The 26,724-nt window shown below is 53.6% G+C and overlaps 1 protein-coding gene across 1 annotated transcript; it reads left to right on the forward strand.

The window, feature by feature from the left end:
- Positions 1-243: 243 nt before the first annotated feature.
- Positions 244-26,724, forward strand: APBB1 (amyloid beta precursor protein binding family B member 1). The gene is made up of 13 exons (XM_061563812.1): positions 244-365; positions 3,389-4,375; positions 17,080-17,258; positions 17,859-17,944; positions 18,621-18,687; positions 19,333-19,479; positions 19,610-19,737; positions 22,267-22,381; positions 22,502-22,589; positions 22,732-22,815; positions 23,767-23,882; positions 24,113-24,367; positions 25,429-26,724. The coding sequence occupies exons 2-13, from the start codon at positions 3,415-3,417 to the stop codon at positions 25,597-25,599; spliced, it is 2,397 nt and encodes a 798-aa protein (XP_061419796.1). The 5' UTR covers positions 244-365; positions 3,389-3,414; the 3' UTR covers positions 25,600-26,724.

Below are 26,724 nucleotides of genomic sequence, written 5' to 3' on the forward strand. Positions count from 1 at the left end.
CAGAAACATCGCGAGCCCCCCCCCCCCCACTTCATTTAATAATAGCGGCTCCACCCCCCTCTCGAGTCGAGACGCTTCCGGGCAGAGGCCCCGCCTCTTCCGGTAAAGAGGCCCCGCCTTTTCCGGTAGAGAGGCCCCGCCTCTTCCGGTAGAGAGGCCCGCCTTTTTCGGTAGAGAGGCCCCGCCTCTTTCGGTAGAGAGGCCCCGCCTCTTCCGGTAGAGAGGCTCCGCCTCTTCCGGTACAGAGGCCCCGCCCTCCCCCTCGAGCCCCCGCCCACGTCTTTGCTCGTGCGGCTCCGCCCGTTGCTGCTGCTCGGAGCCGCGCGCCTCGGTTCCCATGGCGCTCGCGGACAGAGGTCCCTGAGGTGTGTGTGAGTGTGTGTCACACGTGTACTGTGTGTGTGTCACACGTGTACTGTGTGTGTGTCACACGTGTACTGTGTGTGTACTGTGTGTGTCACACGTGTACTGTGTGTGTGTGTCACACGTGTACTGTGTGTGTCACGTGTACTGTGTGTGTACTGTGTGTGTGTCACACGTGTACTGTGTGTGTGTCACACGTGTACTGTGTGTGGGCAGTGTGTGTCACACGTGTACTGTGTGTGTACTGTGTGGGCAGTGTGTCACACGTGTACTGTGTGTTTCACACGTGTACTGTGTGTACTGTGTGTGTCACACGTGTACTGTGTGAGTGTCACACGTGTACTGTGTGTGTGTCACGTGTACTATGTGGGCAGTGTGTCACACGTGTACTGTGTGTGTGTCACACGTGTACTGTGTGTGTACTGTGTGAGTGTCACACGTGTACTGTGTGTGTGTCACACGTGTACTGTGTGTTTGTCACACGTGTACTGTGTGGATAGTGTGTGTGTCACACGTGTACTGTGTGTTTGTCACACGTGTACTGTGTGTGTCACATGTGTACTGTGTGAGCAGTGTGTCACACGTATACTGTGTGTGTCACACGTGTACTGTGTGTTTGTCACACGTGTACTGTGTGTGTCACACGTGTACTGTGTGTTTGTCACACGTGTACTGTGTGGATAGTGTGTGTGTCACACGTGTACTGTGTGTTTGTCACACGTGTACTGTGTGTGTCACATGTGTACTGTGTGAGCAGTGTGTCACACGTGTACTGTGTGTGTGTGTCACGTGTGCTGTGTGGGTGTCACATGTGCACTGTGTGGATAGTGTGTGTGTCACACGTATACTGTGTGGGCAGTGTGTCACACGTGTACTGTGTTACACGTGTACTGTGTATGTGTGTCACGTGTACTGTGTGTTACACGTGTACTGTGTGTGTGTGTCACGTGTACTGTGTGTTACACGTGTACTGTGTGTTACACGTGTACTGTGCACTCTGAACTACGTGTACTCGTGCAGGCCACTTGTTCTGCGTGCACGTACGTTGCTGAGGTGCAATGTGCAAGCCTCGTGCACTGCGTGTGCAGTACACACGCTGCACGCGTGCAGATCGCGTTTACCGCGCGTGTCCAGTGTACTGTGTGCAAGATGAGTGTACTGTGTGTGCATCTCATATGCACTGTGTTTCCCATGCAAGTCTACTCCGCGTAGTGTCCAGTGCAAGTGCACTGCGTGTGTACTGTGCGTGCAGGACGAGTGGACTGATCGTGTGTCGTGTGTGTGTGCTGGGTGCGTGCGAGACGTTTACTGCGTGCAAGACGGCGTACACTGCACTGCCGCCTGTGTGTTGAGCAAAGTGTGTACGGTGGTGTCCGAGGCGAGAAACACGCCGTGCGTGATGCCGGGACAGGCATTACGCAGTGCACGCACGCGCCGCGTGTGGGTGCGGGGTTGTCCGTGCGTGGCTGCTCGTGTTGGGAGCCGTGACCTCCTCCCTCCACTGCTCGGCGGTGACCTCAATCGCTCCTCCTGTCGCTGCTGCTGTTGTTGCTGCTGCTGTTGTTGTTGTGGCCGCTGCTGCTGCTGCTGTTGTTGTGGCTGCTGCTGCTGCTGTACCGGCGGAGCGAGAAGGCAGCGAATGGAGCCCGGCGCCGGCTTCGTCAGCCCCGGCAGCTCTGGCACGCTGGGAGCGGAGCTGCAAATCACTGACTCCTTGGCTGACTGGCTCTATCCCTGAATATGACTCTATCCCTGAATATGACTCTATCTGTCACTGACTCTATGCCTCACTGAGTGACGATGCCAGAGTGAGGTACTCCTTGACTGACTATGCCTGACTGACTGACTCTCTGCATGCCTTACTGACTCCATACCTGATTAGCCCCATACCTAACTGACCCCATATCAAACGATCGAACCTATAATCTAGATTTGAAGTTTGATCTAGATTTGTGATAAATTTATTTTATACCTGCGTGACCTTACCTAAAGAACCAAAGCGTATGATTGACCCTATACCTGGCTGTCCCATACCTTACTGATCCCATTTTGGACTGATCCCATATATGACTGACCGCATACCTGGCTGTCCCATACATTACTGATCCCATTTTGGACTGATCCCATATATGACTGGTCCCATACCTGAATGACCCCATGCCTGTCTGGCCATCGCCCGTGGGATTGAGCGGGAGCTGTGGGCTCGGTTCAGGGCTCCCGCCCTCGGTGTCACATCGCTTGTGGTGGAGCACACTCATACGTGCGGCCAGTTGTACTTCCTCAGCAGCAGTGTCTCTGTCTGTGTCCGTACCCCGGCCTGCACAGCCCCCTGAAGCCAGTTTCCCGCTTGTTGGAGAGGTTTGCGGTTCGAACCCAGCGGGCCGACCTGGTTAATGCTGATGGTGTATTATTATTAAATACTACGCACCGTCTGCTTCACAGTGGATGTTAAACATCCCATGGTGTCATTTAAAAAAGAGCAGGCCAATGTGTACTGGCATCACGATCCAAATTGGCAAAAAATACTCGCATATTACTCACTTGGGAAACGCACAGCAATCGTCACGATCGACCACGAAGTAGGACCTTCCTGAAAAACATTCTTGGGACTCGCTGAGGCCTTCCCGGATCAACAAGCGTAACAATAATAATAATAAATGGCTGCAGAGGTCACTTGAAGCAGACAGAATATATTTTTTTATTGAAATAAATAATTCCATGCGTACTTTGTTGCTTGTGTGTCATGATTCTAATCCACGCTACAAAGCCAGCGCGCGAGTGAGCTGCGCTCACGTTGGCTGTGTGGAAGCTGCTGCTGCTGCCATGGCTGTCGCCTGCGCGCCCTGTGCAAGGCATTGTGGCCGCCACCGTTGCGTCATGATTTTGTGAGGTTTTCACCAAGAATTGAGGTCAGCAGCACAGGCGCTGTGAAACTGAGTTTTAAACACGTGCCACTTGCATCTGCCATCGTCCGCGAATGACGTCTGTGCGTGTGCTTTACGTGTGCGTGTGTTTTTGTTGCCAGGCGGGGGACGGCCCCCGACGTGAAACATGACGGCCCACTCGCCCCTGCAGGCCGTCCCGCAGGACACGGTGAACCGCAATGCGCCGGCCCTGCCGCCGACGTTCCTCAACCTGCGCGTCTCGCACAACGAGTTGCTCACCGCCGAGCTCCTGCGAAAGCAGGGGCCTCCCGCAGACCTCGCCCCCCGCAGTCCAGCGGCCTCCTCTAGGGCTCCGCTCAACGGCCATCAGCCCTTGATGACGGCCGTGAGGCCTCACGAAAGCACAGGGCACTCGGAGCTGAGGCAGAGTGGAGCGCCGGACGGTTGCGGTGGCGGCGGAGACGGAGACCGGGACCGGCACGAGGGATGTGACGGGGAGGACAGCCGAGAGGGCGGAGACGAAGACGACCCCAACCACAACCCCGGGACCACGCGGCCCCGCATCCGGCACCGCCGCGGCAACGGCAAAACCCGTGCCGAGCCAGCCGAGAGTGCCGGCAACAAGTGCCCCCGCGCCGGTGCCGACGTGCAGATCCGTGGCCCCGCCAGGGCCTTGGAGAGGAAATCTGAGGTGCTCGGTGATGGAACCAGTGACGCCCACAGCCGAAACGGGAGCGATGGTGCCAGGGTGGAGAGCGAGACCAAGGTTGACATAGAAGCAGAGGTGATGATGGATGCCGGCAGGGAGAGCGGGGAGGATGTTAGCGGGGAGGCGAATAATCCTCACATGGGGAGCGACGGTGCGGGGCAAGATGAGGACGTAGGAGCACGTCGCGATGGCGGGAGTCCGGAGAGAGTGGTGGACCAGGGCAAGGGCAGCGCAGGCGGTCAGGAGGAGGAGGAGGTGAACGGCCGTGGAGACGCGGAAGACGCTGACGCACTGCAAGACGGGGCGCAGGGTCTGCGCAGCTTCTACGGGATGCGCAACACGGGCGGCAGCGACGAGGACTCGAGCTGGACGACGCTGTCCCAGGGCAGCGCCGTGTGGAGCTCCCCCGATGACGCCGGTAAAAACAACCCCCCCCGTGCTCGTTACCTCCATCTGTCATTCGTTCTTTGCTTCATAGATTCATTGCACAGAACGTGCATGTGACCAATTCACCTGGAATGCACCCAATACTTCTTGTTTTTTTCGGTAAAGTCACGTAAGTAAAAAATAAAATAAATTAAAAAAATTTAAACAACTAAATTAAATCACGACGTTTCTGAAGCAACACAAGCATCCGTCTTCAGGTGTGACCGCTCCAGCAAAAATATGACGGATGCTTGTGTTGCTTCTGAAACGTCGTGATTTAATTTAGTTTTCATTTTATAATGTATTTTATTTTTTACCTACGTGACTTTACAATTGACTTTACAATTTGGTAAAAGTTAAAGAGGCAAATGGAGAAAATGTTAGAACACAGTGTATTCTTTGGGTCTTTCGGTAAAGTCCACGTAGATGGAACAAATAATAAAAATAATAACAATATCACGACGTTTCGATCGCAACACAATCAATCGTCATCAGGTGAAACATATAGCAGTAGAGCTTGTGTTGCGGTCGAAACGTCGTGATATTATTTTTTTTATTATTTGTTCTATCTACGTGGCTTTACCGAAAAAAACAAGGAGTATGGATCCCTGCAGTCACGAAAACTTCGAATCTAGAATGTACCCAATCTTGTCAGATTTCCGAATCTAAGCAGGCTTGAGCCTGGATAGTGCCTGCATGGTTGCCCACAGTGCTTAAAGCAGGTTCCGTAGGCTGCTACGGGGCTACGCTGAGGGTAACATCCATTGTTGTACTGTTCCGTCCTCCAATGCCTATGCAACCTGCACCACCTACGTGGCTTGCGAAGGCCCTCATCCAGCAGGAGATTGACAGAAGGGGGTTGTGCTTGTAAACCCCCGAAATCAGAGGTGGTTCGGGGCAGGTGTAAAAACTTAAGATAGGGACGAGGCTCATTTGCAAGAGTGACCTTGGTCGTCAAAGTTACAACTTGTAACTCCAGGTCTTCTCGGCCACAGTGATGCACTCTCTTGTGTGTGCTTGCAAAAGTTGTATGTATGTTGAACTTATTTTGCACCGTACGTAGCCAACCGTGCTAATTGGAGGTGCGGATCTCTCTTAAGAAACATCTGCACTGGTTTGATACATTTAGGCTGGCCTGCCTCTGATCTATTCCGGCGTTAACTAGGCTGGATTGTGTGAGGAGCACACAGATCCTGTCTCATCAGTGAGCTCTTACTGCAGGTGAAGCTGCATTGGTTGAGTCTTGTAGCCCACATGCCCAGCCACCATATGCCCAAGCAGCTTCTGTTGACCTGATAGAGGGGGATAAACAGGCACGGCACGGGCAAGAGAAGAGATGGGCTGATGTGGCACAGGAGGATGTGGAGCTGAGTGGACTTGCCAATGACTGGTACCAGCAGTGTCAAGATCGGTCTCGATGGAGGAGGCATTCTGCCGGAGGCAACAACAGAGCGGAGCACTGGGCGGTAAAAATGCAACAAATTTGCCGAGTAGGGAGCACAGGTGGTGCCTCTACCAGTCATCTCAATTAGTCAACCCATGGCACCTGGGTCTCTCCTGTGACCCGTCAACAGGCCTTTGACACTTCACATGGCCTGTGCCAGGCGAGGTGCACTGCCGCTTCGTGGTGAATGGCTGCTTTTGTCGTATTTGTGTGTTCATGACCGATAGCAGTGGCGATATTTGAACTCGTCATATGTTGCCTTAGATGAGTACTTGGCGCGGTGTGTAAACGTCAGCACTGGGGAGACAAAGGCGGTCGGACGTGGTGCTGGCCACCCACCCCCTTATGTGCTTTGCCAGCCTTCATAGGCGCTCACTAAAGGCACCAACAGCCTGTTAATGGCTATGCAGGGAATGTTTGTCTTTGTGCGTGATGACGTGAGTGTAAATGTGCGCGTGTGTGCACCCGGGTTCGATTCCCACTCACGGCCAACACCAGTGACGATTATCTGAACCGGTCCTGGGCCTCCCCTAGGTCGACTCAGCCCCAAGTAGAGTACGTGGTTGCGGCGTGTAAACATCGCCACTGGGGAGACAAAGGCGGTCGGGCGTGGTGCTGTCCACCCACCCCCTATCGTGCGCCGTGGCCGTCCTTCATAGGGTGCTCGCGAACAGCACTTGCCCCAACAGTCTGCTGAGGCTACACAGGGGAGGGGTGGGTGGGGGATCTTTTGTCTTTGTGCGCGCGCGCGCCTGCGTGCCGCCGTGATCTGGTACCCCCCCCCCCCCCGGTGCCCTTGACGACGCTGTTGCTAGGGGGGGGGGGGAGCGATCACGTCAGAGCGGCGCGTGCCGTGCCACGGTCGGCGCAGATCGCTGGCCACCCGACCCGTGGTGGCAGGGGAAGGGGCTCCCGCTCCCTCCCACCCACCCACCCACCAGCCACCACCCACCCACCCACCAGCCACCACCCACCCACCCACCAGCCACCACCCACCCACCCACCCACCAGCCACCACCCACCACCCACCACCCACCCACCCACCAGCCACCACCCACCCACCCACCCACCAGCCACCGCCCACCCACCCACCACCAGCCACCACCCACCCACCCACCAGCCACCACCCACCCACCCACCCACCAGCCACCACCCACCCACCCACCCACCAGCCACCACCCACCCACCCACCCACCAGCCACCACCCACCCACCCACCAGCCACCACCCACCCACCCACCCACCAGCCACCACCCACCCACCCACCCACCAGCCACCACCCACCCACCCACCACCAGCCACCACCCACCCACCCACCAGCCACCACCCACCCACCCACCCACCAGCCACCACCCACCCACCCACCCACCAGCCACCACCCACCCACCCACCCACCAGCCACCACCCACCACCACCCACCCACCACCCACCACCCACCAGCCACCACCCACCCACCCACCCACCAGCCACCACCCACCCACCCACCCCACCAGCCCACCCACCACCCACCAGCCACCACCCACCCACCACCAGCCACCACCCACCCACCAGCCACCCACCCACCCACCAGCCACCCACCCACCCACCCACCAGCCACCCACCCACCACCCACCAGCCACCCACCCACCAGCCACCCACCCACCACCCCACCAGCCACCCCCCACCCACCAGCCACCCACCCACCCACCCACCAGCCACCCACCCACCCACCACCCACCAGCCACCCACCCACCCACCCACCAGCCACCCACCCACCCACCCACCAGCCACCCACCCACCCACCAACAGCCACCCACCCAACAGCCACCCACCAGCCACCCACCCACCAGCCACCAACCACCAGACACCAGCCACCAACCACCACCCACCCAACAGCCACCACAACCACCCCACCCAACAGCCACCCACCCACCAACAGCCACCCACCCACCCATCACACCCCCACCACCCAACAGCCACCCACCCACTCACCACCCACCCACGCACCCACCCATCCACCCACCCACGCATCCACCCACCCACGCACCCACCCACGCATCAACCCACCCACCGAACACCCACCCACCCAACACACACCCACCCAACACACACCCACCCACGCACCCACCAGCCACCACCCAACGCACCCACCTACCCACCACCACGCATCCACCACCACGCATCCATCCACCCACCACCCATCCTCGGGAGCCGCGTGGCTCCACCTGCCGGAACCCTTCGGCCGATCCTTCCCGGAGCAGGGAACGGGGTCGCCTCCTGTTCTGTTCTGTGCGGCACGGCAAGTGCAGGCAGCGGGTGGGGGGGATTTGTGTCTTGACCGTCGCCTGGTGTCATCCAGAGCCCCCCCCCCCACAGTCTGCGGAGGCAGCGGTGGCCCTGGGGGTTCGTCTGTTAGTCCGCGTGTGCGTCTGTGCCTTGGTAAATAAATAACCTCGTGGGGAGGGCGGTGACCGCGCCCCTCGTGTGCCTGGGCGTGCGTCATGCTGAGCAAGGACTACACGCTGGCCATCGTGCTCGTCAACTATGGAGGTAGGCGGCCCCCGCTTGGATGTGTGGAGACGTGCGTGCGTTGAACTTCTTTCGCACCGTACCGTAGCCAACAATCGTGCGAATCGGTGGTGGTGGTGGTGCTGGTGGGGGGGGGCGATGGAGCGATCCACTCTCGTGCTTATTCACGCGCACGCTCATGCACCCGGTCTAGCTGTGTGTGAGTCAGTCTAGTTGTGTGTGAGTCAGTCTAGCTGTGTGTGAGTCAGTCTAGCTGTGTGTGAGTCAGTCTAGCTGTGTGTGAGTCAGTCTAGCTGTGAGTCAGTCTAGCTGTGAGTCAGTCTAGTTGTGAGTGAGTCAGTCTAGCTGTGTGTGAGTCAGTCTAGCTGTGTGTGAGTCAGTCTAGCTGTGAGTCAGTCTAGCTGTGAGTCAGTCTAGTTGTGAGTCAGTCTAGCTGTGTGTGAGTCAGTCTAGCTGTGAGTGAGTCAGTCTAGCTGTGTGTGAGTCAGTCTAGCTGTGAGTCAGTCTAGCTGTGAGTCAGTCTAGTTGTGAGTCAGTCTAGCTGTGTGTGAGTCAGTCTAGCTGTGAGTGAGTCAGTCTAGCTGTGTGTGAGTCAGTCTAGTTGTGAGTGAGTCATTCTAGCTGTGTGTGAGTCAGTCTAGCTGTGTGTGAGTCAGTCTAGCTGTGAGTGAGTCAGTCTAGCTGTGTGTGAGTCAGTCTAGCTGTGTGTGAGTCAGTCTAGCTGTGTGTGAGTCAGTCTAGTTGTGTGTGAGTCAGTCTAGTTGTGTGTGAGTCTAGCTGTGAGTGAGTCAGTCTAGCTGTGTGTGAGTCAGTCTAGCTGTGTGTGAGTCTAGCTGTGAGTGAGTCAGTCTAGCTGTGAGTGAGTCAGTCTAGCTGTGTGTGAGTCAGTCTAGTTGTGTGTGAGTCTAGCTGTGAGTGAGTCAGTCTAGCTGTGAGTGAGTCAGTCTAGCTGTGTGTGAGTCTAGCTGTGAGTAAGTCAGTCTAGCTGTGTGTGAGTCAGTCTAGCTGTGAGTGAGTCAGTCTAGTTGTGTGTGAGTCTAGCTGTGAGTGAGTCAGTCTAGCTGTGTGTGAGTCAGTCTAGCTGTGTGTGAGTCAGTCTAGCTGTGAGTCAGTCTAGTTGTGAGTGAGTCAGTCTAGCTGTGTGTGAGTCAGTCCAGCTGTGTGTGAGTCAGTCTAGCTGTGAGTGAGTCAGTCTGGCTGTGTGTGAGTCAGTCTAGCTGTGAGTGAGTCAGTCTGGCTGTGTGTGAGTCAGTCTAGCTGTGAGTTGGTCTAGTTGTGTGTGAGTCAGTCTAGCTGTATGTGAGTCAGTCTAGCTGTGTGTGAGTGAGTCTAGCTGTGTGTGAGTCAGTCTAGCTGTGAGTGAGTCAGTCTGGCTGTGTGTGAGTCAGTCTAGCTGTGTGTGAGTCAGGCTAGTTGTGTGTGAGGCAGTCAAGCTGTGAGTGAGGCAGTCTAGTTGTGAGTGAGTCAGTCTAGCTGTGTGTGAGTCAGTCTAGCTGTGTGTGAGTCAGTCTAGCTGTGTGTGAGTCAGTCTAGCTGTGTGTGAGTCAGTCTAGCTGTGTGTGAGTCAGTCTAGCTGTGAGTGAGTCAGTCTAGCTGTGTATGAGTCATTCTAGCTGTGAGTGAGTCAGTCTAGTTGTGAGTGAGTCAGTCTAGCTGTGTGTGAGGCAGTCTAGCTGTGTTTGAGTCAGTTTAGCCGTGTGTGAGTCAGTCTAGCCATGTGTGAGTCAGTCTAGCTGTGAGTGAGTCAGGCTAGCTGTGAATGAGTCAGTCTAGATGTGACTGATTCAGTCTAGATGTGTGTGAGTCAGTCTAGCTGTGTGTGAGTCAGTCTAGCTATGTGTGAGTCAGTCTAGCTGTGAGTGAGTCAGTCTAGCTGTGTGTGAGTCAGTCTAGCTGTGTGTGAGTCAATCTAGCTGTGTGTGAGTCAGTCTAGCTGTGTGTGAGGCAGTATAGTTGTGTGTGAGTCAGTCTGGCTGTGTGTGAGTCAGTCTAGCTGTGTGTAAGGCAGTATAGTTGTGTGTGAGTCAGTCTAGCTGTGTGTGAGTCAGTCTAGCTGTGAGTGAGTTAGTCTAGCTGTGAGTGAGTCAGTCTGGCTGTGTGTGAGTCAGTCTAGCTGTGTGTAAGGCAGTATAGTTGTGTAAGGCAGTCTAGCTGCGTGTGAGTCAGTCTAGCTGCGTGTGAGTCAGTCTAGCTGTGTGTGAGTCAGTCGAGCTGTGTGTGAGTCAGTCTAGCTGTGTGTGAGTCAGTCTAGCTGTGTGTGAGTCAGTCTAGCTGTGTGTGAGTCAGTCTAGCTGTGAGTGAGTCAGTCTAGCTGTGAGTGAGTCAGTCTAGCTGTGTGTGAGTCAGTCTAGCTGTGTGTGAGTCAGTCTAGCTGTGAGTGAGTCAGTCTCGCCGTGTGTGAGTCGGTCTAGTTGTGTGTGAGTCAGTCTAGCTGTGTGTGAGGCAGTCTGGCTGTGAGTGACTCAGTCTGGCTGTGAGTGAGTCAGTCTAGCTGTGTGTGAGTCAGTCTAGTTGTGAGTTAGTCAGTCTAGTTGTGACTGAGTCAGTCTAGCTGTGAGTGAGGCAGTCTAGCTGTGAGTGAGTCAGTCTAGCTGTGTGTGAGTCAGTCTAGCTGTGCGTGAGTCAGTCTAGCTGTGTGTGAGTCAGTCTAGCTGTGAGTGAGTCAGTCTAGCTGTGTGTGAGTCAGTCTAGTTGTGTGTGAGTCAGTCTAGCTGTGAGTGAGTCAGTCTAGCTGTGTGTGAGTCATTCTAGCTGTGTGTGAGTCAGTCTAGTTGTGAGTGAGTCAGTCTAGCTGTGTGTGAGGCAGTCTAGCTGTGTGTGAGTCAGTCTAGCCGTGTGTGAGTCAGTCTAGCCATGTGTGAGTCAGTCTAGCCGTGTGTGAGTCAGTCTAGCTGTGTGTGAGTCAGTCTAGCTGTGTGTGAGTCAGTCTAGCTGTGTGTGAGTCAGTCTAGCTGTGAGTGATTCAGTCTAGTTGTGAGTCAGTCTAGCTGTGTGTGAGTCAGTCTAGCTGTGTGTGAGTCTAGCTGTGAGTGAGTCAGTCTAGCTGTGTGTGAGTCAGTCTATCTGTGAGTGAGTCAGTCTAGCTGTGTGTGAGTCTAGTTGTGAGTGAGTCAGTCTAGCTGTGTGTGAGTCAGTCTAGTTGTGAGTCAGTCTAGCTGTGTGTGAGTCAGTCTAGCTGTGTGTGAGTCAGTCTAGCTGTGTGTGAGTCTAGCTGTGAGTGAGTCAGTCTAGTTGTGTGTGAGTCAGTCTAGCTGTGAGTGAGTCAGTCTAGCTGTGTGTGAGTCAGTCTAGCTGTGAGTGAGTCAGTCTAGCTGTGTGTGAGTCAGTCTAGCTGTGAGTCAGTCTAGCTGTGAGTCAGTCTAGTTGTGAGTCAGTCTAGCTGTGTGTGAGTCAGTCTAGCTGTGAGTGAGTCAGTCTAGCTGTGTGTGAGTCAGTCTAGTTGTGAGTGAGTCATTCTAGCTGTGTGTGAGTCAGTCTAGCTGTGTGTGAGTCAGTCTAGCTGTGAGTGAGTCAGTCTAGCTGTGTGTGAGTCAGTCTAGCTGTGTGTGAGTCAGTCTAGCTGTGTGTGAGTCAGTCTAGTTGTGTGTGAGTCAGTCTAGTTGTGTGTGAGTCTAGCTGTGAGTGAGTCAGTCTAGCTGTGTGTGAGTCAGTCTAGCTGTGTGTGAGTCTAGCTGTGAGTGAGTCAGTCTAGCTGTGAGTGAGTCAGTCTAGCTGTGTGTGAGTCAGTCTAGTTGTGTGTGAGTCTAGCTGTGAGTGAGTCAGTCTAGCTGTGAGTGAGTCAGTCTAGCTGTGTGTGAGTCTAGCTGTGAGTAAGTCAGTCTAGCTGTGTGTGAGTCAGTCTAGCTGTGAGTGAGTCAGTCTAGTTGTGTGTGAGTCTAGCTGTGAGTGAGTCAGTCTAGCTGTGTGTGAGTCAGTAGCTGTGTGTGAGTCAGTCTAGCTGTGAGTCAGTCTAGTTGTGAGTGAGTCAGTCTAGCTGTGTGTGAGTCAGTCCAGCTGTGTGTGAGTCAGTCTAGCTGTGAGTGAGTCAGTCTGGCTGTGTGTGAGTCAGTCTAGCTGTGAGTGAGTCAGTCTGGCTGTGTGTGAGTCAGTCTAGCTGTGAGTTGGTCTAGTTGTGTGTGAGTCAGTCTAGCTGTATGTGAGTCAGTCTAGCTGTGTGTGAGTGAGTCTAGCTGTGTGTGAGTCAGTCTAGCTGTGAGTGAGTCAGTCTGGCTGTGTGTGAGTCAGTCTAGCTGTGTGTGAGTCAGGCTAGTTGTGTGTGAGGCAGTCAAGCTGTGAGTGAGGCAGTCTAGTTGTGAGTGAGTCAGTCTAGCTGTGTGTGAGTCAGTCTAGCTGTGTGTGAGTCAGTCTAGCTGTGTGTGAGTCAGTCTAGCTGTGTGTGAGTCAGTCTAGCTGTGTGTGAGTCAGTCTAGCTGTGAGTGAGTCAGTCTAGCTGTGTATGAGTCATTCTAGCTGTGAGTGAGTCAGTCTAGTTGTGAGTGAGTCAGTCTAGCTGTGTGTGAGGCAGTCTAGCTGTGTTTGAGTCAGTTTAGCCGTGTGTGAGTCAGTCTAGCCATGTGTGAGTCAGTCTAGCTGTGAGTGAGTCAGGCTAGCTGTGAGTGAGTCAGTCTAGATGTGACTGATTCAGTCTAGATGTGTGTGAGTCAGTCTAGCTGTGTGTGAGTCAGTCTAGCTATGTGTGAGTCAGTCTAGCTGTGAGTGAGTCAGTCTAGCTGTGTGTGAGTCAGTCTAGCTGTGTGTGAGTCAATCTAGCTGTGTGTGAGTCAGTCTAGCTGTGTGTGAGGCAGTATAGTTGTGTGTGAGTCAGTCTGGCTGTGTGTGAGTCAGTCTAGCTGTGTGTAAGGCAGTATAGTTGTGTGTGAGTCAGTCTAGCTGTGTGTGAGTCAGTCTAGCTGTGAGTGAGTTAGTCTAGCTGTGAGTGAGTCAGTCTGGCTGTGTGTGAGTCAGTCTAGCTGTGTGTAAGGCAGTATAGTTGTGTAAGGCAGTCTAGCTGCGTGTGAGTCAGTCTAGCTGCGTGTGAGTCAGTCTAGCTGTGTGTGAGTCAGTCGAGCTGTGTGTGAGTCAGTCTAGCTGTGTGTGAGTCAGTCTAGCTGTGTGTGAGTCAGTCTAGCTGTGTGTGAGTCAGTCTAGCTGTGTGTGAGTCAGTCTAGCTGTGAGTGAGTCAGTCTAGCTGTGAGTGAGTCAGTCTAGCTGTGTGTGAGTCAGTCTAGCTGTGTGTGAGTCAGTCTAGCTGTGAGTGAGTCAGTCTCGCCGTGTGTGAGTCGGTCTAGTTGTGTGTGAGTCAGTCTAGCTGTGTGTGAGGCAGTCTGGCTGTGAGTGACTCAGTCTGGCTGTGAGTGAGTCAGTCTAGCTGTGTGTGAGTCAGTCTAGTTGTGAGTTAGTCAGTCTAGTTGTGACTGAGTCAGTCTAGCTGTGAGTGAGGCAGTCTAGCTGTGAGTGAGTCAGTCTAGCTGTGAGTGAGTCAGTCTAGCTGTGTGTGAGTCAGTCTAGCTGTGCGTGAGTCAGTCTAGCTGTGTGTGAGTCAGTCTAGCTGTGAGTGAGTCAGTCTAGCTGTGTGTGAGTCAGTCTAGTTGTGTGTGAGTCAGTCTAGCTGTGAGTGAGTCAGTCTAGCTGTGTGTGAGTCATTCTAGCTGTGTGTGAGTCAGTCTAGTTGTGAGTGAGTCAGTCTAGCTGTGTGTGAGGCAGTCTAGCTGTGTGTGAGTCAGTCTAGCCGTGTGTGAGTCAGTCTAGCCATGTGTGAGTCAGTCTAGCCGTGTGTGAGTCAGTCTAGCTGTGTGTGAGTCAGTCTAGCTGTGTGTGAGTCAGTCTAGCTGTGTGTGAGTCAGTCTAGCTGTGAGTGATTCAGTCTAGTTGTGAGTCAGTCTAGCTGTGTGTGAGTCAGTCTAGCTGTGTGTGAGTCTAGCTGTGAGTGAGTCAGTCTAGCTGTGTGTGAGTCAGTCTATCTGTGAGTGAGTCAGTCTAGCTGTGTGTGAGTCTAGTTGTGAGTGAGTCAGTCTAGCTGTGTGTGAGTCAGTCTAGTTGTGAGTCAGTCTAGCTGTGTGTGAGTCAGTCTAGCTGTGTGTGAGTCAGTCTAGCTGTGTGTGAGTCTAGCTGTGAGTGAGTCAGTCTAGCTGTGTGTGAGTCAGTCTAGCTGTGTGTGAGTCAGTCTAGCTGTGTGTGAGTCAGTCTAGCTGTGAGTGAGTCAGTCTAGCTGTGTGTGAGTCAGTCTAGCTGTGTGTGAGTCAGTCTAGCTGTGTGTGAGTCAGTCTAGCTGTGTGTGAGTCAGTCTAGCTGTGTGTGAGTCAGTCTAGCTGTGTGTGAGTCAGTCTAGCTGTGAGTGAGTCAGTCTAGCTGTGTGTGAGTCAGTCTAGCTGTGTGTGAGTCAGTCTAGCTGTGTGTGAGTCAGTCTAGTTGTGAGTCAGTCTAGCTGTGTGTGAGTCAGTCTAGCTGTGTGTGAGTCAGTCTAGCTGTATGTGAGTCAGTCTAGCTGTGAGTGAGTCAGTCTAGCTGTGTGTGAGTCAGTCTAGCTGTGTGTGAGTCAGTCTAGCTGTGTGTGAGTCAGTCTAGCTGTGTGTGAGTCAGTCTAGCTGTGAGTGAGTCAGTCTAGTTGTGTGTCAGTCTAGCTGTGTGTGAGTCAGTCTAGTTGTGTGTGAGTCAGTCTAGTTGTGAGTGAGTCAGTCTAGCTGTGAGTGAGTCAGTCTAGCTGTGAGTCAGTCTAGTTGTGAGTGAGTCAGTCTAGCTGTGTGTGAGTCAGTCTAGCTGTGTGTGAGTCAGTCTAGTTGTGTGTGAGTCAGTCTAGCTGTGAGTGAGTCAGTCTAGCTGTGAGTGAGTCAGTCTAGCTGTGAGTGAGTCAGTCTAGCTGTGTGTGAGTCAGTCTAGCTGTGTGTGAGTCAGTCTAGCTGTGTGTGAGTCAGTCTAGCTGTGTGTGAGTCAGTCTAGCTGTGTGTGAGTCAGTCTAGCTGTGTGTGAGTCAGTCTAGCTGTGAGTGAGTCAGTCTAGCTGTGTGTGAGTCAGTCTAGCTGTGTGTGAGTCAGTCTAGCTGTGTGTGAGTCAGTCTAGCTGTGTGTGAGTCAGTCTAGTTGTGTGTGAGTCAGTCTAGTTGTGTGTGAGTCAGTCTAGCTGTGTGTGAGTCAGTCTAGCTGTATGTGAGTCAGTCTAGCTGTGAGTGAGTCAGTCTAGCTGTGTGTGAGTCAGTCTAGCTGTGTGTGAGTCGGTCTAGCTGTGTGTGAGTCAGTCTAGCTGTGTGTGAGTCAGTCTAGTTGTGTGTGAGTCAGTCTAGCTGTGTGTGAGTCAGTCTAGCTGTATGTGAGTCAGTCTAGCTGTGAGTGAGTCAGTCTAGCTGTGTGTGAGTCAGTCTAGCTGTGTGTGAGTCAGTCTAGCTGTGTGTGAGTCAGTCTAGCTGTGTGTGAGTCAGTCTAGCTGTGTGTGAGTCAGTCTAGCTGTGAGTGAGTCAGTCTAGTTGTGTGTCAGTCTAGCTGTGTGTGAGTCAGTCTAGTTGTGTGTGAGTCAGTCTAGTTGTGAGTGAGTCAGTCTAGCTGTGAGTGAGTCAGTCTAGCTGTGAGTCAGTCTAGCTGTGAGTCAGTCTAGTTGTGAGTGAGTCAGTCTAGCTGTGTGTGAGTCAGTCTAGCTGTGTGTGAGTCAGTCTAGCTGTGTGTGAGTCAGTCTAGTTGTGTGTGAGTCAGTCTAGCTGTGAGTGAGTCAGTCTAGCTGTGAGTGAGTCAGTCTAGCTGTGAGTGGGTCAGTCTAGCTGTGTGTGAGTCAGTCTAGCTGTGAGTGATTCAGTCTAGCTGTGAGTGAGTCAGTCAAGCTGTGTGTGAGTCAGTCTAGCTGTGTGTTAGTCTAGCTGTGTGTGAGTCAGTCTAGCTGTGTGTGAGTCAGTCTAGCTGTGTGTGAGTCAGTCTAGCTGTGTGTGAGTCAGTCTAGCTGTGAGTGAGTCAGTCTGGCTGTGAGTGAGTCGGTCTGGCTATGTGTGAGTCAGTCTAGCTGTGAGTGAGTCAGTCTAGCTGTGTGTGAGTCAGTCTAGCTGTGAGTGAGTCAGTCTAGCTGTGTGTGAGTCAGTCTAGCTGTGTGTGAGTCAGTCTAGCTGTGTGAGTCAGTCTAGCTGTGAGTGAGTCAGTCTAGCTGTGTGTGAGTCAGTCTAGCTGTGTGTGAGTCAGTCTAGCTGTGTGTGAGTCAGTCTAGCTGTGTGTAAGGCAGTATAGTTGTGTAAGGCAGTCTAGCTGTGTAAGGCAGTCTAGCTGTGTAAGGCAGTCTAGCTGTGTGTGAGTCAGTCTAGCTGTGTGTGAGTCAGTCTAGCTGTGTGTAAGGCAGTATAGTTGTGTAAGGCAGTCTAGCTGTGTAAGGCAGTCTAGCTGTGAGTGAGTCAGTCTGGCTGTGTGTGAGTCAGTCTAGCTGTGTGTAAGGCAGTATAGTTGTGTAAAGCAGTATAGTTGTGTAAGGCAGTTTAGCTGTGTAAGGTAGTCTAGCTGTGTACGGCAGTCTAGTTGTGTACGGCAGTGTAGCCGGCTGTGATGGTCACATTGAGGCTGGGGAGCTGCCCACAAAGGTCAAAGCCGGGAGTCGTCCTCGTCGTCCTCCCTGTCCCATGAATCCCTCGCGCCGCCCCTGTGGGAAAACCCAACACCCCACTCGCCTTCGTCGCACTCTCTCTCTCTCCCTGGTGACGGATTGACAGTGCCGCAACTCAACGTTATTGTTGGTGCCCGATGTTGCTGTGCCGCTGAGTGCCGGTGGCGCCGTGTCTCTGCACTCGCCCCTCCATCACCCCAGACGAGTTGTGGGATGACTGCTCGCATGACGAGGCCGATCCCGCGCTGCCACCCGGCTGGAAGAAGATCCGCGACACGTCGGGGATCTACTACTGGCACATCCCCACGGGCACCACGCAGTGGGAGCCGCCCTCCCCGCCCAGCGCCACCTTCCCGCCGGCCACGGTGCCGGACAACTTGGTGAGTGTCCCCCTCGCACCAGCGTCCCCCTTTGGGGCAGCAGCGTGGTGCCACACTGGTACCAGTCGCGCGTCACAGCAAGATAGTCATGGGTTTGTATTGTGTGGAGTTTGTATTTTTTCCCTCTGTTCTGCATGGGCTTCCTCCGGGTTCCGCCAGTTTCCTCGATGTAAGTGGTATCGGCCCAACATCCCAATGCTAAACGATTACCTGTAAATTACTCAATTGGGATGACACACACACAGCAGCAACGTCGACCCCTGCTGTAAAAAACTTGGAAGGACCCTCCTGAACAAGAGTGACGATTATCTGAGTACCGTACCAGGTGCGGTGTGTAAACATCGCCACTGGGGAGACAAAGGTGGCTGGACGTGTTGTTGGACACCCACCACCTCGTGTGCCGTGCCGGCCTTCGTAGGTGCTCGCTAACAGCACTTGCTCCTACACTCTGTTATGGCTACACTCGGGATTTTTGTGCGTGTGATTGATTGTGTACGCGTGTGGTGAGCGGCAGCGTGGCGGTTAGCGCGCTGCCCTACGAACCTGGCGACCCGGGTTCGATTCCCACTCATGGTGGTCTTTGTGTGAGTGCATGTGCAGGATCTGCACGCTGAGAGCACGCACCCCGACCCGAGCCTCAAGGAGTTCGAGGGTGCCACCCTGCGCTATGCCTCCCTTAAACTCGGGTGAGCGCCCCCGATTGACGGCGGGGTGTTCCTGGGTTTGGTGTCCGTTTGTTATTTTTGTTTAACCGGTAACCGTTTTTAAATCGGGTTGACACCGGTTCGCTGCACGTGTAGAAATGTCTAGAGCAATGAACATGGCCTATTTACCTTTTAACTGAGAATTGAAGGCAACTGCCACGGTGATGAAGTGGTCAGCATGTTGGACTTGTAATCCAGAGGTCGCCAGTTCAATTCCGTCTCCTCCCGGCGCAGTAGTTGAAACAATGGGGCAAGTTTATTAAATCTCCAACGCCTCTGTCCACCCAGCGGTGCAAATGGTCGTGTGTGGTGGGGTAAAGTGTGGGTACGACCACCTCTTCCAGGATGTCTGGTTAGCGTGGAAGAGTAAACAACATACCCTCTCGGGCTCCCTCTAGAATTAGCAAGCGAGTGCAGGACTGCACCTTTAACTTTAAACCGAGATATGAGAACACCTGAACCGCGTGGTGACGTGGGCCGCCGTGCCGTTTGCAGGTTTTATTGCGAGCCAATCGGTGCATTTGTTACTCGGATTCCTCTGGAACGGATCAGCGGTTCCCGACTTTCAGAACCAATGACCTATTCCGATAACAGTCACCGGATTAACGGTTATCATTGAACAACCCCGAATGTAACTCACCTCTGTATGCCCGTGCAGAGGGGACATGGATGAGGAGGAGGGGGACTGCATGGGCTGTGATCTTCCCTGTAACCCCGAGGCCAAGGTGAGGTCCTGTTCCTCGGTCACCTCTGCCCTCGACGCTGACCGTACAGTTCCGGGCATGCACGACCATTCTTCACAGTGGATCCCTCCCATCGTTTTTCTACGCCGAGCTCGGTGGCGATGCTGTAACGAGCACGGCAATTCCGTGATGACCATGGTGACGCCGTGACTACCACAGTGATGTCGTCACACCCGTGGCGACACCGTGATGATCATACTCTTAGGTTTTTTCGGTAAAGTCACGTAGGTAAAAAAATAAAATTCAAATTAATAAAAGTAATATTAGAAATAAAATAAATAAAAAATCACGACGTTTCGGAGGCAATACAAGTCTCCGTCATCAGGTGGGACATCACAGCTAGATTTACAGTCTCAAGTTGTATTTATTTATTTCCCTCACTTTATACAGTAAATCTGGCTGTGACGGTCCCACCTGATGACAGAGACTTGTGTTGCCTTCGAAACGTCGTGATTTATTATTTTATTTCTATTATTACTTTTATTAATTAAAAATTTTACCTACGTGACTTTACCGAAAAAACCTAAGAGTATGAATCCTTGCAGTCACGAAAGCTTCAAATCTAGAACCGTGATGATAATTTCCACACCGTGGTGACGATGCGGAGGCTGTGGTGTGTTGCTGCAGTGCTTCGCCGTGCGATCGCTGGGCTGGGTGGAAATGAGCGAGGAGGACTTGGCTCCTGGCCGCAGCAGCATCGCCGTCAACAACTGCATCCGCCAGCTGTCCTACCGCAAGAGCGACATCCGAGACACGGCCGGCATCTGGGGAGAGGTCGGTCACCCAAACTCACAGCCGCCCCCCCATCCCCACCTCCACCTTGCCCGCCTATTTTGTGCCCTGTACTCGGGAGCCTGAGCCGCGAGCCTGAGCCACGAGCCTCTGTCCGTGTGCCGCTCGCCAGGGGAAGGACATGTTCCTGCTGCTGGAGAAGGATCTGCTGACGCTCGTCGACCCCATGGACCAGGGCGTGCTGCACTCCCAGCCGATCATCAACATCCGCGTGTGGGGCGTCGGGCGCGACAATGGCAGGTGGGCACGTCTCCGAAGGCTACGCACGGCCACCCCCTACACCCCCAGGCAGCTCACCCTGGGCAACATTGGTCATTTTCAATGACCACCACCTCCCACCCAGAGCAGTGCCAGCGTCGGCTTAACACCTCCCACAAGCGAACACTCACACGATGTATGGAGTGCGTAGAGGAATTAAACTTTTTTGGCCTAGTCGAGCATCACAGAGACCTACAACCCTGCGCCTCGCCTAGTATGCCTACCCGGTCGACTTCCCGTGGCCCGGCTGGAGCTACGTGGGTCGTCAGCCTGGAGCTGGACAGTGGCATGAACGTTACGCGGATGCACGGTCTCCTTTGTCGCTCGGGGAGCGGGTACTCACTTGCGTCTCGCCCGGGAACGCCCCGGTTTGTTATGTGTTCGTGCGCTTGTGGCTTTCTAACCGTGTTTTGTGTCTTCTCGCCTCCTCTCACTTTCTCCGTTTCCCCGCTGCCTCGCGTGGACGCCCAGGGAGAGGTAAAAGCATCAGCACCCACGCAGCGACCACACTCGCAGCGACCACACTCGCAGCGACCACACTCGCAGCGATCGCTGCACATGCAATCACTACGCAGCAAACACAGACGCGGCGATGGCATGCCCAGCAGACTTGCCCAGCAGACTTGCGCAGCAGACACGCTCGCCGGCACAGTCGCAGGCAGAGTTAGAGCTGCACGAGGACACGGAGGACCCGATTCCCAACTCAGACCCCCCTCCATGTGGAGCTTATATGTTCTCCCCCTGTTCTGTATGGATACCTCTGGGTTCTCTAGTTTTCTCCCATAGCTTAACACGAACAATGTTATTGATGTAAGCCGAGCATTCCTATGTAGCAGGATGCTCCTGAAACAGAGTTTCTGGGCTCAGTTTGGCTTTGCTGGGTAAATTAATTATAAATACAATGATGATTGCAGTTTTCTGCTTTGTAGGTCACTTCCAGTGGATTGTCTCTCATTTGTGATTATTATTGTGCTTATTTACCCAGTAAAGCCTCATCGAGTCTCAAGACAATTTTTCAGGAGGGTATTGCCAGTTTTTGTTGCAGTATAGGGCAATGTTGCTGCTGCGTGTGGTCCGAATTGAGTGCCTTGCGGGTAGTTTTTCAGCATTGGGATGTTTGGCAAGACCAGTTCTATTGTGTGAGTGTAGTTTTTAGTACTTTTTAGCTATGGGAGGAAATCAGACAACTCGGAAGAAGCTCACGCAGAACAGGCGGATGAGAACAAGCACACCAGAATGAGAATATGTATGTATACTGGTGGAATCCGATGGGCTGTAAAGCTCTATTTCACAACAAGCAATACAAAAACACGACGGCAGTGCAAAGTACAAGAGAGGTAAACAAATCACCCAAACACAAACGAATACAACACTCAACCATCCACATTCTACCAAGCAAAAGCCCACTGCAAGTATTCACTTGTTTGTCAGAAGCGACCTGGTCACAAGTGATTGCTCAACAAAGTGGCCCGTCATTTGGAGATTGACAAACCCCACGCAGAACGGCGCCTGAGTCGCGATAGAAACCCAGGCTCTTCTTTCTGCGTGGCGCGGTGCTACCGCTGCGCCACTACCAACCTGCCACCCAAATGAGCGAATGTAACGGCTCGCAATCCTGAGACCAGCGATGTGAGCACAGAGGGGGGCGGGTCAAAGGAGCGCCGTGTGGTCGGTGTGTGATCGAGCGTCTGGGCCTAAGCGGCCAAATTTGCCAAGTGGCAAGCAAGAAAGAGCACAATTACACTTTTAATAGAGAACAGGTAAGACTGTGGCCAGATGTTAACTACCTCGCCTGGAAAATAGGTCGTGGGTTCGATCCCGACCCTGACGACTGCACATACACATTTAGAAACACACGTAAAGAGTATTTGGCTCCTAAAAATTTCCACATGATAAGCCACTTGAGCTATCATTTGGGGCCAGGTCGCGTCTGAAAAATATCTATATAGCTCAGTGGGCCTTACCTGGTAAAATAAAAAAAAGAGTTTATAGTTTTAGAGTGAGTGAATGAGTTGGGTGAGTGTGAGTCGGTGAGTGTGTTATTGTGACCTGCAGTGTAGTGGTGTCTGGTGGACAGAGTCCTCAACATGGGTGGAGGAATCAATAACTGAAGTTCATGGGAACAGCAGTGGTAGTAACTATAGAAGAGCGATAATTGTTTTTTTACCCTTTTATCTGGCAACAAAACTGAATTTTTTTTAAGGGTGTCAGTTTTGTTGCCAGATAAAAGGGTAAAAAATCAACTATCATATTTTGCTACTGGCAATTGAGGTTCCAATGGTATAGAAGAGCGATCGGCAATGGACTCGCAGCCAGTGAGTGAGTGACTCACTGCCCACTGGTGTTAGAGGCAAAACAGCGTTTGAGGGGGGCCGGGGGGGATGGGTGGGGTGGGGATTGGGGTGGCGGGGGGGGCCAGGAAAGTTTGGGAGGAAGGGGGGCAGGCGCGGCCTGAGCGAGTGAGCGGCGATGCCGAGCGCCGCCCGCGTCTCTCTCCGCGTGTCCCCGCAGGGACTTTGCGTACGTGGCGCGCGACAAGCTCACCCGCGTGCTCAAGTGCCACGTGTTCCGCTGCGACACGCCCGCCAAGGCCATCGCCACCAGCCTCCACGAGATCTGTGCCCGGGTACGCGGAGGGAGGGATGGGGGGGCGGGTGAGGGATGGGGGTGACGTTGAGGGTTGGGGACCTCTGTGTAGGCGTCGCGAGGTTCTCACGTTCCCGCGGTGCCGCACGCGTGAACGCAGATCATGGCGGAGAGGAGAAGCGCCAAGTCCTGCGCCAGCAGCTGTGCCGCCGAGCTCGGGCAGCAGCTTCATGAAGCCCCTTTGCAAGGTACGGGGGTCACGGCCTCGCACAGCGTCACACAGCCTCACTCACCCTCTTACTACAGCCTCACGGAGTCCCCGATTGAGTCGGGTCCCTGATTAAATTGGGTCCTGAATTCCTGGTTGAGTTGGTCGCTGTCTCTCAGCAGTGGAGTTTCCCACGGCCAAGATGGAGTCGGTGCAGAAGTTCCACGTGCTGTACGTGGGCTCCATGGCGGTGGACAGGCCTGCGGGTAAGCCACCGAGCTTCATGGGTAAGCCTTCACGCCCGGCAGCCTCCACCGATTCACACGGCTCTCTCACTCGTGTCCTTTTGCCGGCGGTGACGCCGCAAGCGACGGTGCGACATACCCCTCGGCACGAGCATAACGAACACGACTACCGCAGAGTGCGGCGCTCCACCGTGAGATAACGGTTGCCGCACTGCTGAGCTGCGTTCTGCACCGGCGACGTTTTGCTATGTTTTGTTCTATGGCGCCCGTTATGCGAAGCTTTAAGAAAATTGCAATCTGAAATGTTTGCTTTTTTAATAGTGGTGCCGTTATTCCGTTTGCAAATGCCGTCGCTGCTGCGACGGTGCCTGGAGAAGTGGCTCGAGTACACGCTCGTGGCACTCTGCCACTGGGAATGGCTCTTGCTCCATTTTCTTTTGTATAAAATTCAGCCGCTTAAATCTGGAGAAATCTGATCTCCCCAGTGGGCACCTGGGAGAACAATTTCCAATCCGACCACAGACATGGATCGCTATCCAAGGTTGTGGTCTGTAGGACAATCATTTATCAAACCCCCTTTTTAACAACCTCGCTTCATGCGGCCGGCATGGTTGCTGCGGCGCAGTGGTAACACTCGTCGCTCACAGAAAGAAGCGCCTTAGTTCGATTTCCTAATGCTGAGAATTACTTGAAAATTTATTGGGATTACTCACCGCAACAACATCATCCTCTACTAAGAAAACTTGGCAGGAAAAAAGAGTCTTGAGACTCGGTGAGGCATTCCTGGGTAAATACATGAAATGATAATAAAAATTAGAAAAAAGTAAAGTCGTGGGCCTCCTCTGGGCTGCACCTGGCCCACGTGGTGTAAGTTTTCCAACGAAATGGGAGTGGGGGGGGGGGGGGGGGGTTTCGTGTCGTGTGGCGGCGGCGCGTGCGTCTGCGTGTCTCTTGACTTGCGCGTCGTCCCAGGCATGGAGGTGCTCAACGATTCCATCGATGCGCTCATGGCCAAGTCCGTGAAGGAAGACTGGGAGCCCGTCGTGATCAACGTGGCCCCGGCCACTGTGGCCATCTGCAAGGAAAAGGTGCGGCTTAATTTGTCCAGGACACACAGGTCTCGGGGTATGGCTAGAGGATAACAGCCGTTTGTATCGTGGGTTTCATTCGTCTCGCTGACATCTACACAACAGAATGTGGCTCTGCACGGCTGTAAACAGGTTATGAGCACCAGTGCCTCATTGCGCATTCGGAAATCACAGGCAATCACTTTGAGTGTCATGATATCAATCGGTCTGAATGCTCGTGTTGTTTGCAGGAGTCGCGTAGCATAGAAAGTGGTGACGAGGAGGAGGGAGGTGATGAGGAGGAGGAGGAGGAGGAGGGCGGTGAGCAGGGAGATGAGGTGGTGTTTGAGTGCCGTGTGCGCTTCCTCTCGTTCCTGGGTGTGGGCCGCGACGCTCGCTCCTTCGCGTTCATCATGGCGGCGACGCCACACCGCTTCGAGTGCCACGCGTTCTGGTGCGAGCCCAACTGTGCGGGCCTCTCCGAGGCCGTGCAGGCGGCCTGCGTGGTACGTCGTCCCTCCGCGCCTGCCATAGGCCGCGCCGCGCACCCATGAAATACTATTGCGCTTTCAACGTTCTGCAGCGGGCCTTTGTTCTTGTGTACAGCAAGTCAAAAAAACGATTGCGCTCGATTATCCAGGAAAGCCTCAATGAGTCTCAATAAAAGTTTACGTAGTCGAGATGATGTTGCTGTGTGTAATCACAATTGAGTATTTTAAGGAACAAAAAATTAAGAGTTGGAATTTTTGGCCAATACCAGTTGGATTGTATCAAACCGGAGACCCCAGAGGAAACTCATGCTGAACAGGGGGAGAACATACAAACCCCACACAGAAAGGCACCTGAGTCAGGAATCGAACCCCAGGCCCTTCTCGCCATGAGGTACGAATGTTACCACGACGCCACCACCTGGCCGCTGAAAAAACTTTGCACACTTGATTTTCAGGGACAGTTTCAGGTAAATCTGGAACGACAATAGAAACATCATCATCACCATCGAGGATTTTGTACCAGAGCCTGATTTTCGGATATTTAACATTAATCCAAAAATCTGGAGGGCATTGCAAATACTCGCTCTACGATTTAGCAGCTTTGCAGTATTCGTTTGTGTTCAGAAGTGTTTAACGTGGAGTATGCAAGCTGGCAGGCAGCTGGCAGGCAGCTGTCAGGGCAAAATCACTTCGGCATGTTTACAAATCATTATTTTTGTGCTCTGGTTTGTCTCCCAGGTTTTGAGCAACCTTCGGATCAATTTGGCCGGTTTTCAGAAGGTTCAATCGCCAAGATTAATTAATCCTTATGCTAAAATATAGCTCTTATTCGCTCTTCTCTACGAGAATTTAAGCAATCCAAATTACCGATGGACATATAAACAATACTATTGCATAAAGACTTTCAAATTTTGTTGAAGAGTATTAACGAGTCTGGCAGCCATCAATTGTGGTTGAGAGTTGGCTACCGCAGTTCACTGGCAGTTCGTATTCACCGGTGTGTTGTTTTACACATCCGTGTGTGTGTGTGCGTGCGCCTGTGCATGTGGCATGCGTGTGTGTGTGTGCATCTCCAGCTGCGCTACCAGAAGTGCCTGGATGCGCGCCCCGGGGCGCTGAAGCCGCGAGGGCCATCGCAGCCGGCCGACTCTGTGGCGCGCCGCGTTGGCTGCAGCGTGCGCAAGGGCGTGCAGTCGCTCTTCGGCAGCCTGAGGCCTCGCCGCTCCCCGCTGCCCGACACCCCCTAGCCCCGTCCCTCCTGGGGACCTCTTCCCCATCACCCCGTCCCCCCCGACCCCTCGACGATGACGACGACGACGGCGGCCGCGGCCCTTCCTCTTCGTGAAACCTCAAGGCTGAAATTCGGCTGAACAAAAGGAAATGACAGTAACGGCAGGAGACGGGCCCCGACGAATACAAACTAGAAATGATTTGTCAAATGCAGTGCCGCGAAAAAATGTCCGCCTTGATCAGAGGCCTCGGCATCTTCCAGTTGTCGCGCCGCCCACAGCCCTGCGTGGACACGGCAGCGAGCCCGTCGGCATCGCCGCGGCGACGGGCAAGCTCGTTACACTCGGTGCCATCAACACTTCGGGGCCACGTTGGCCCAGGGCTGTGCCGGTGGCCCCGCCGGACGGTAAGGTTCCTGTAGACGCCACGGTCGCCCTAAGACACGAAGAGGAGGGCGGCCTCGTGACGGAGCAAAGGCCCCAGCCTCCCTAGAGCCGCATCTGAAAAACTCCCACGCTGGAGCCTTATTTAGAGGGCCCGGCGTGACTGTCGAACGCGTGGCTAGGGCACGCCATCGACTCAAAACACCGAAATGGCCGATAGAACCAGACGTTGGTGCCAAGTGGTCACGGTGCCTCTCCCGCACCGCGGGGCCTGCAGACCCCTCCACGTCTGCAGGTGTCGATTGCGCTCGCGTTGTACGTCGAAGCCGCCTAGGCGTGCCCATGTCTCCCGTTCTACGAGGGTCGCCGCGATTCGACGATACTACGGTGCACCGTACGATTCACGGATCATGAGAATCGTAACGTCCGTTTTTGCTAAATATCGTTATATCGTGATTACCGTTGCTCATTATAGTTGCTTAATAATTTATTTCCTGATGAGATAGTTGTGCAATAAGCTACACTCATATTCAAATTCTAAAGGAACAGTGATCGCCCTTTCCATTTGTTCCTTGCAAACGTGGAAGTTGAATTCCGTAATTATTTCTTGTAACTGACAGCATGCACGTTGTAAGCGTCGGGCATATATTGAGTGAAATGCAGGTGAAGACATTAATCTGTATTTGAGAAGTAACAGCAGAGCAATAAACACAACATAGTATAAATGCCAAATACAATTACAAGCGTATGGGAAACGTT

Source organism: Lethenteron reissneri, chromosome 32 (genome assembly GCF_015708825.2).
Source record: "Lethenteron reissneri isolate LAM-NWPU_2019-01 chromosome 32, ASM1570882v1, whole genome shotgun sequence".
Classification (NCBI taxonomy): domain Eukaryota; kingdom Metazoa; phylum Chordata; class Hyperoartia; order Petromyzontiformes; family Petromyzontidae; genus Lethenteron; species Lethenteron reissneri.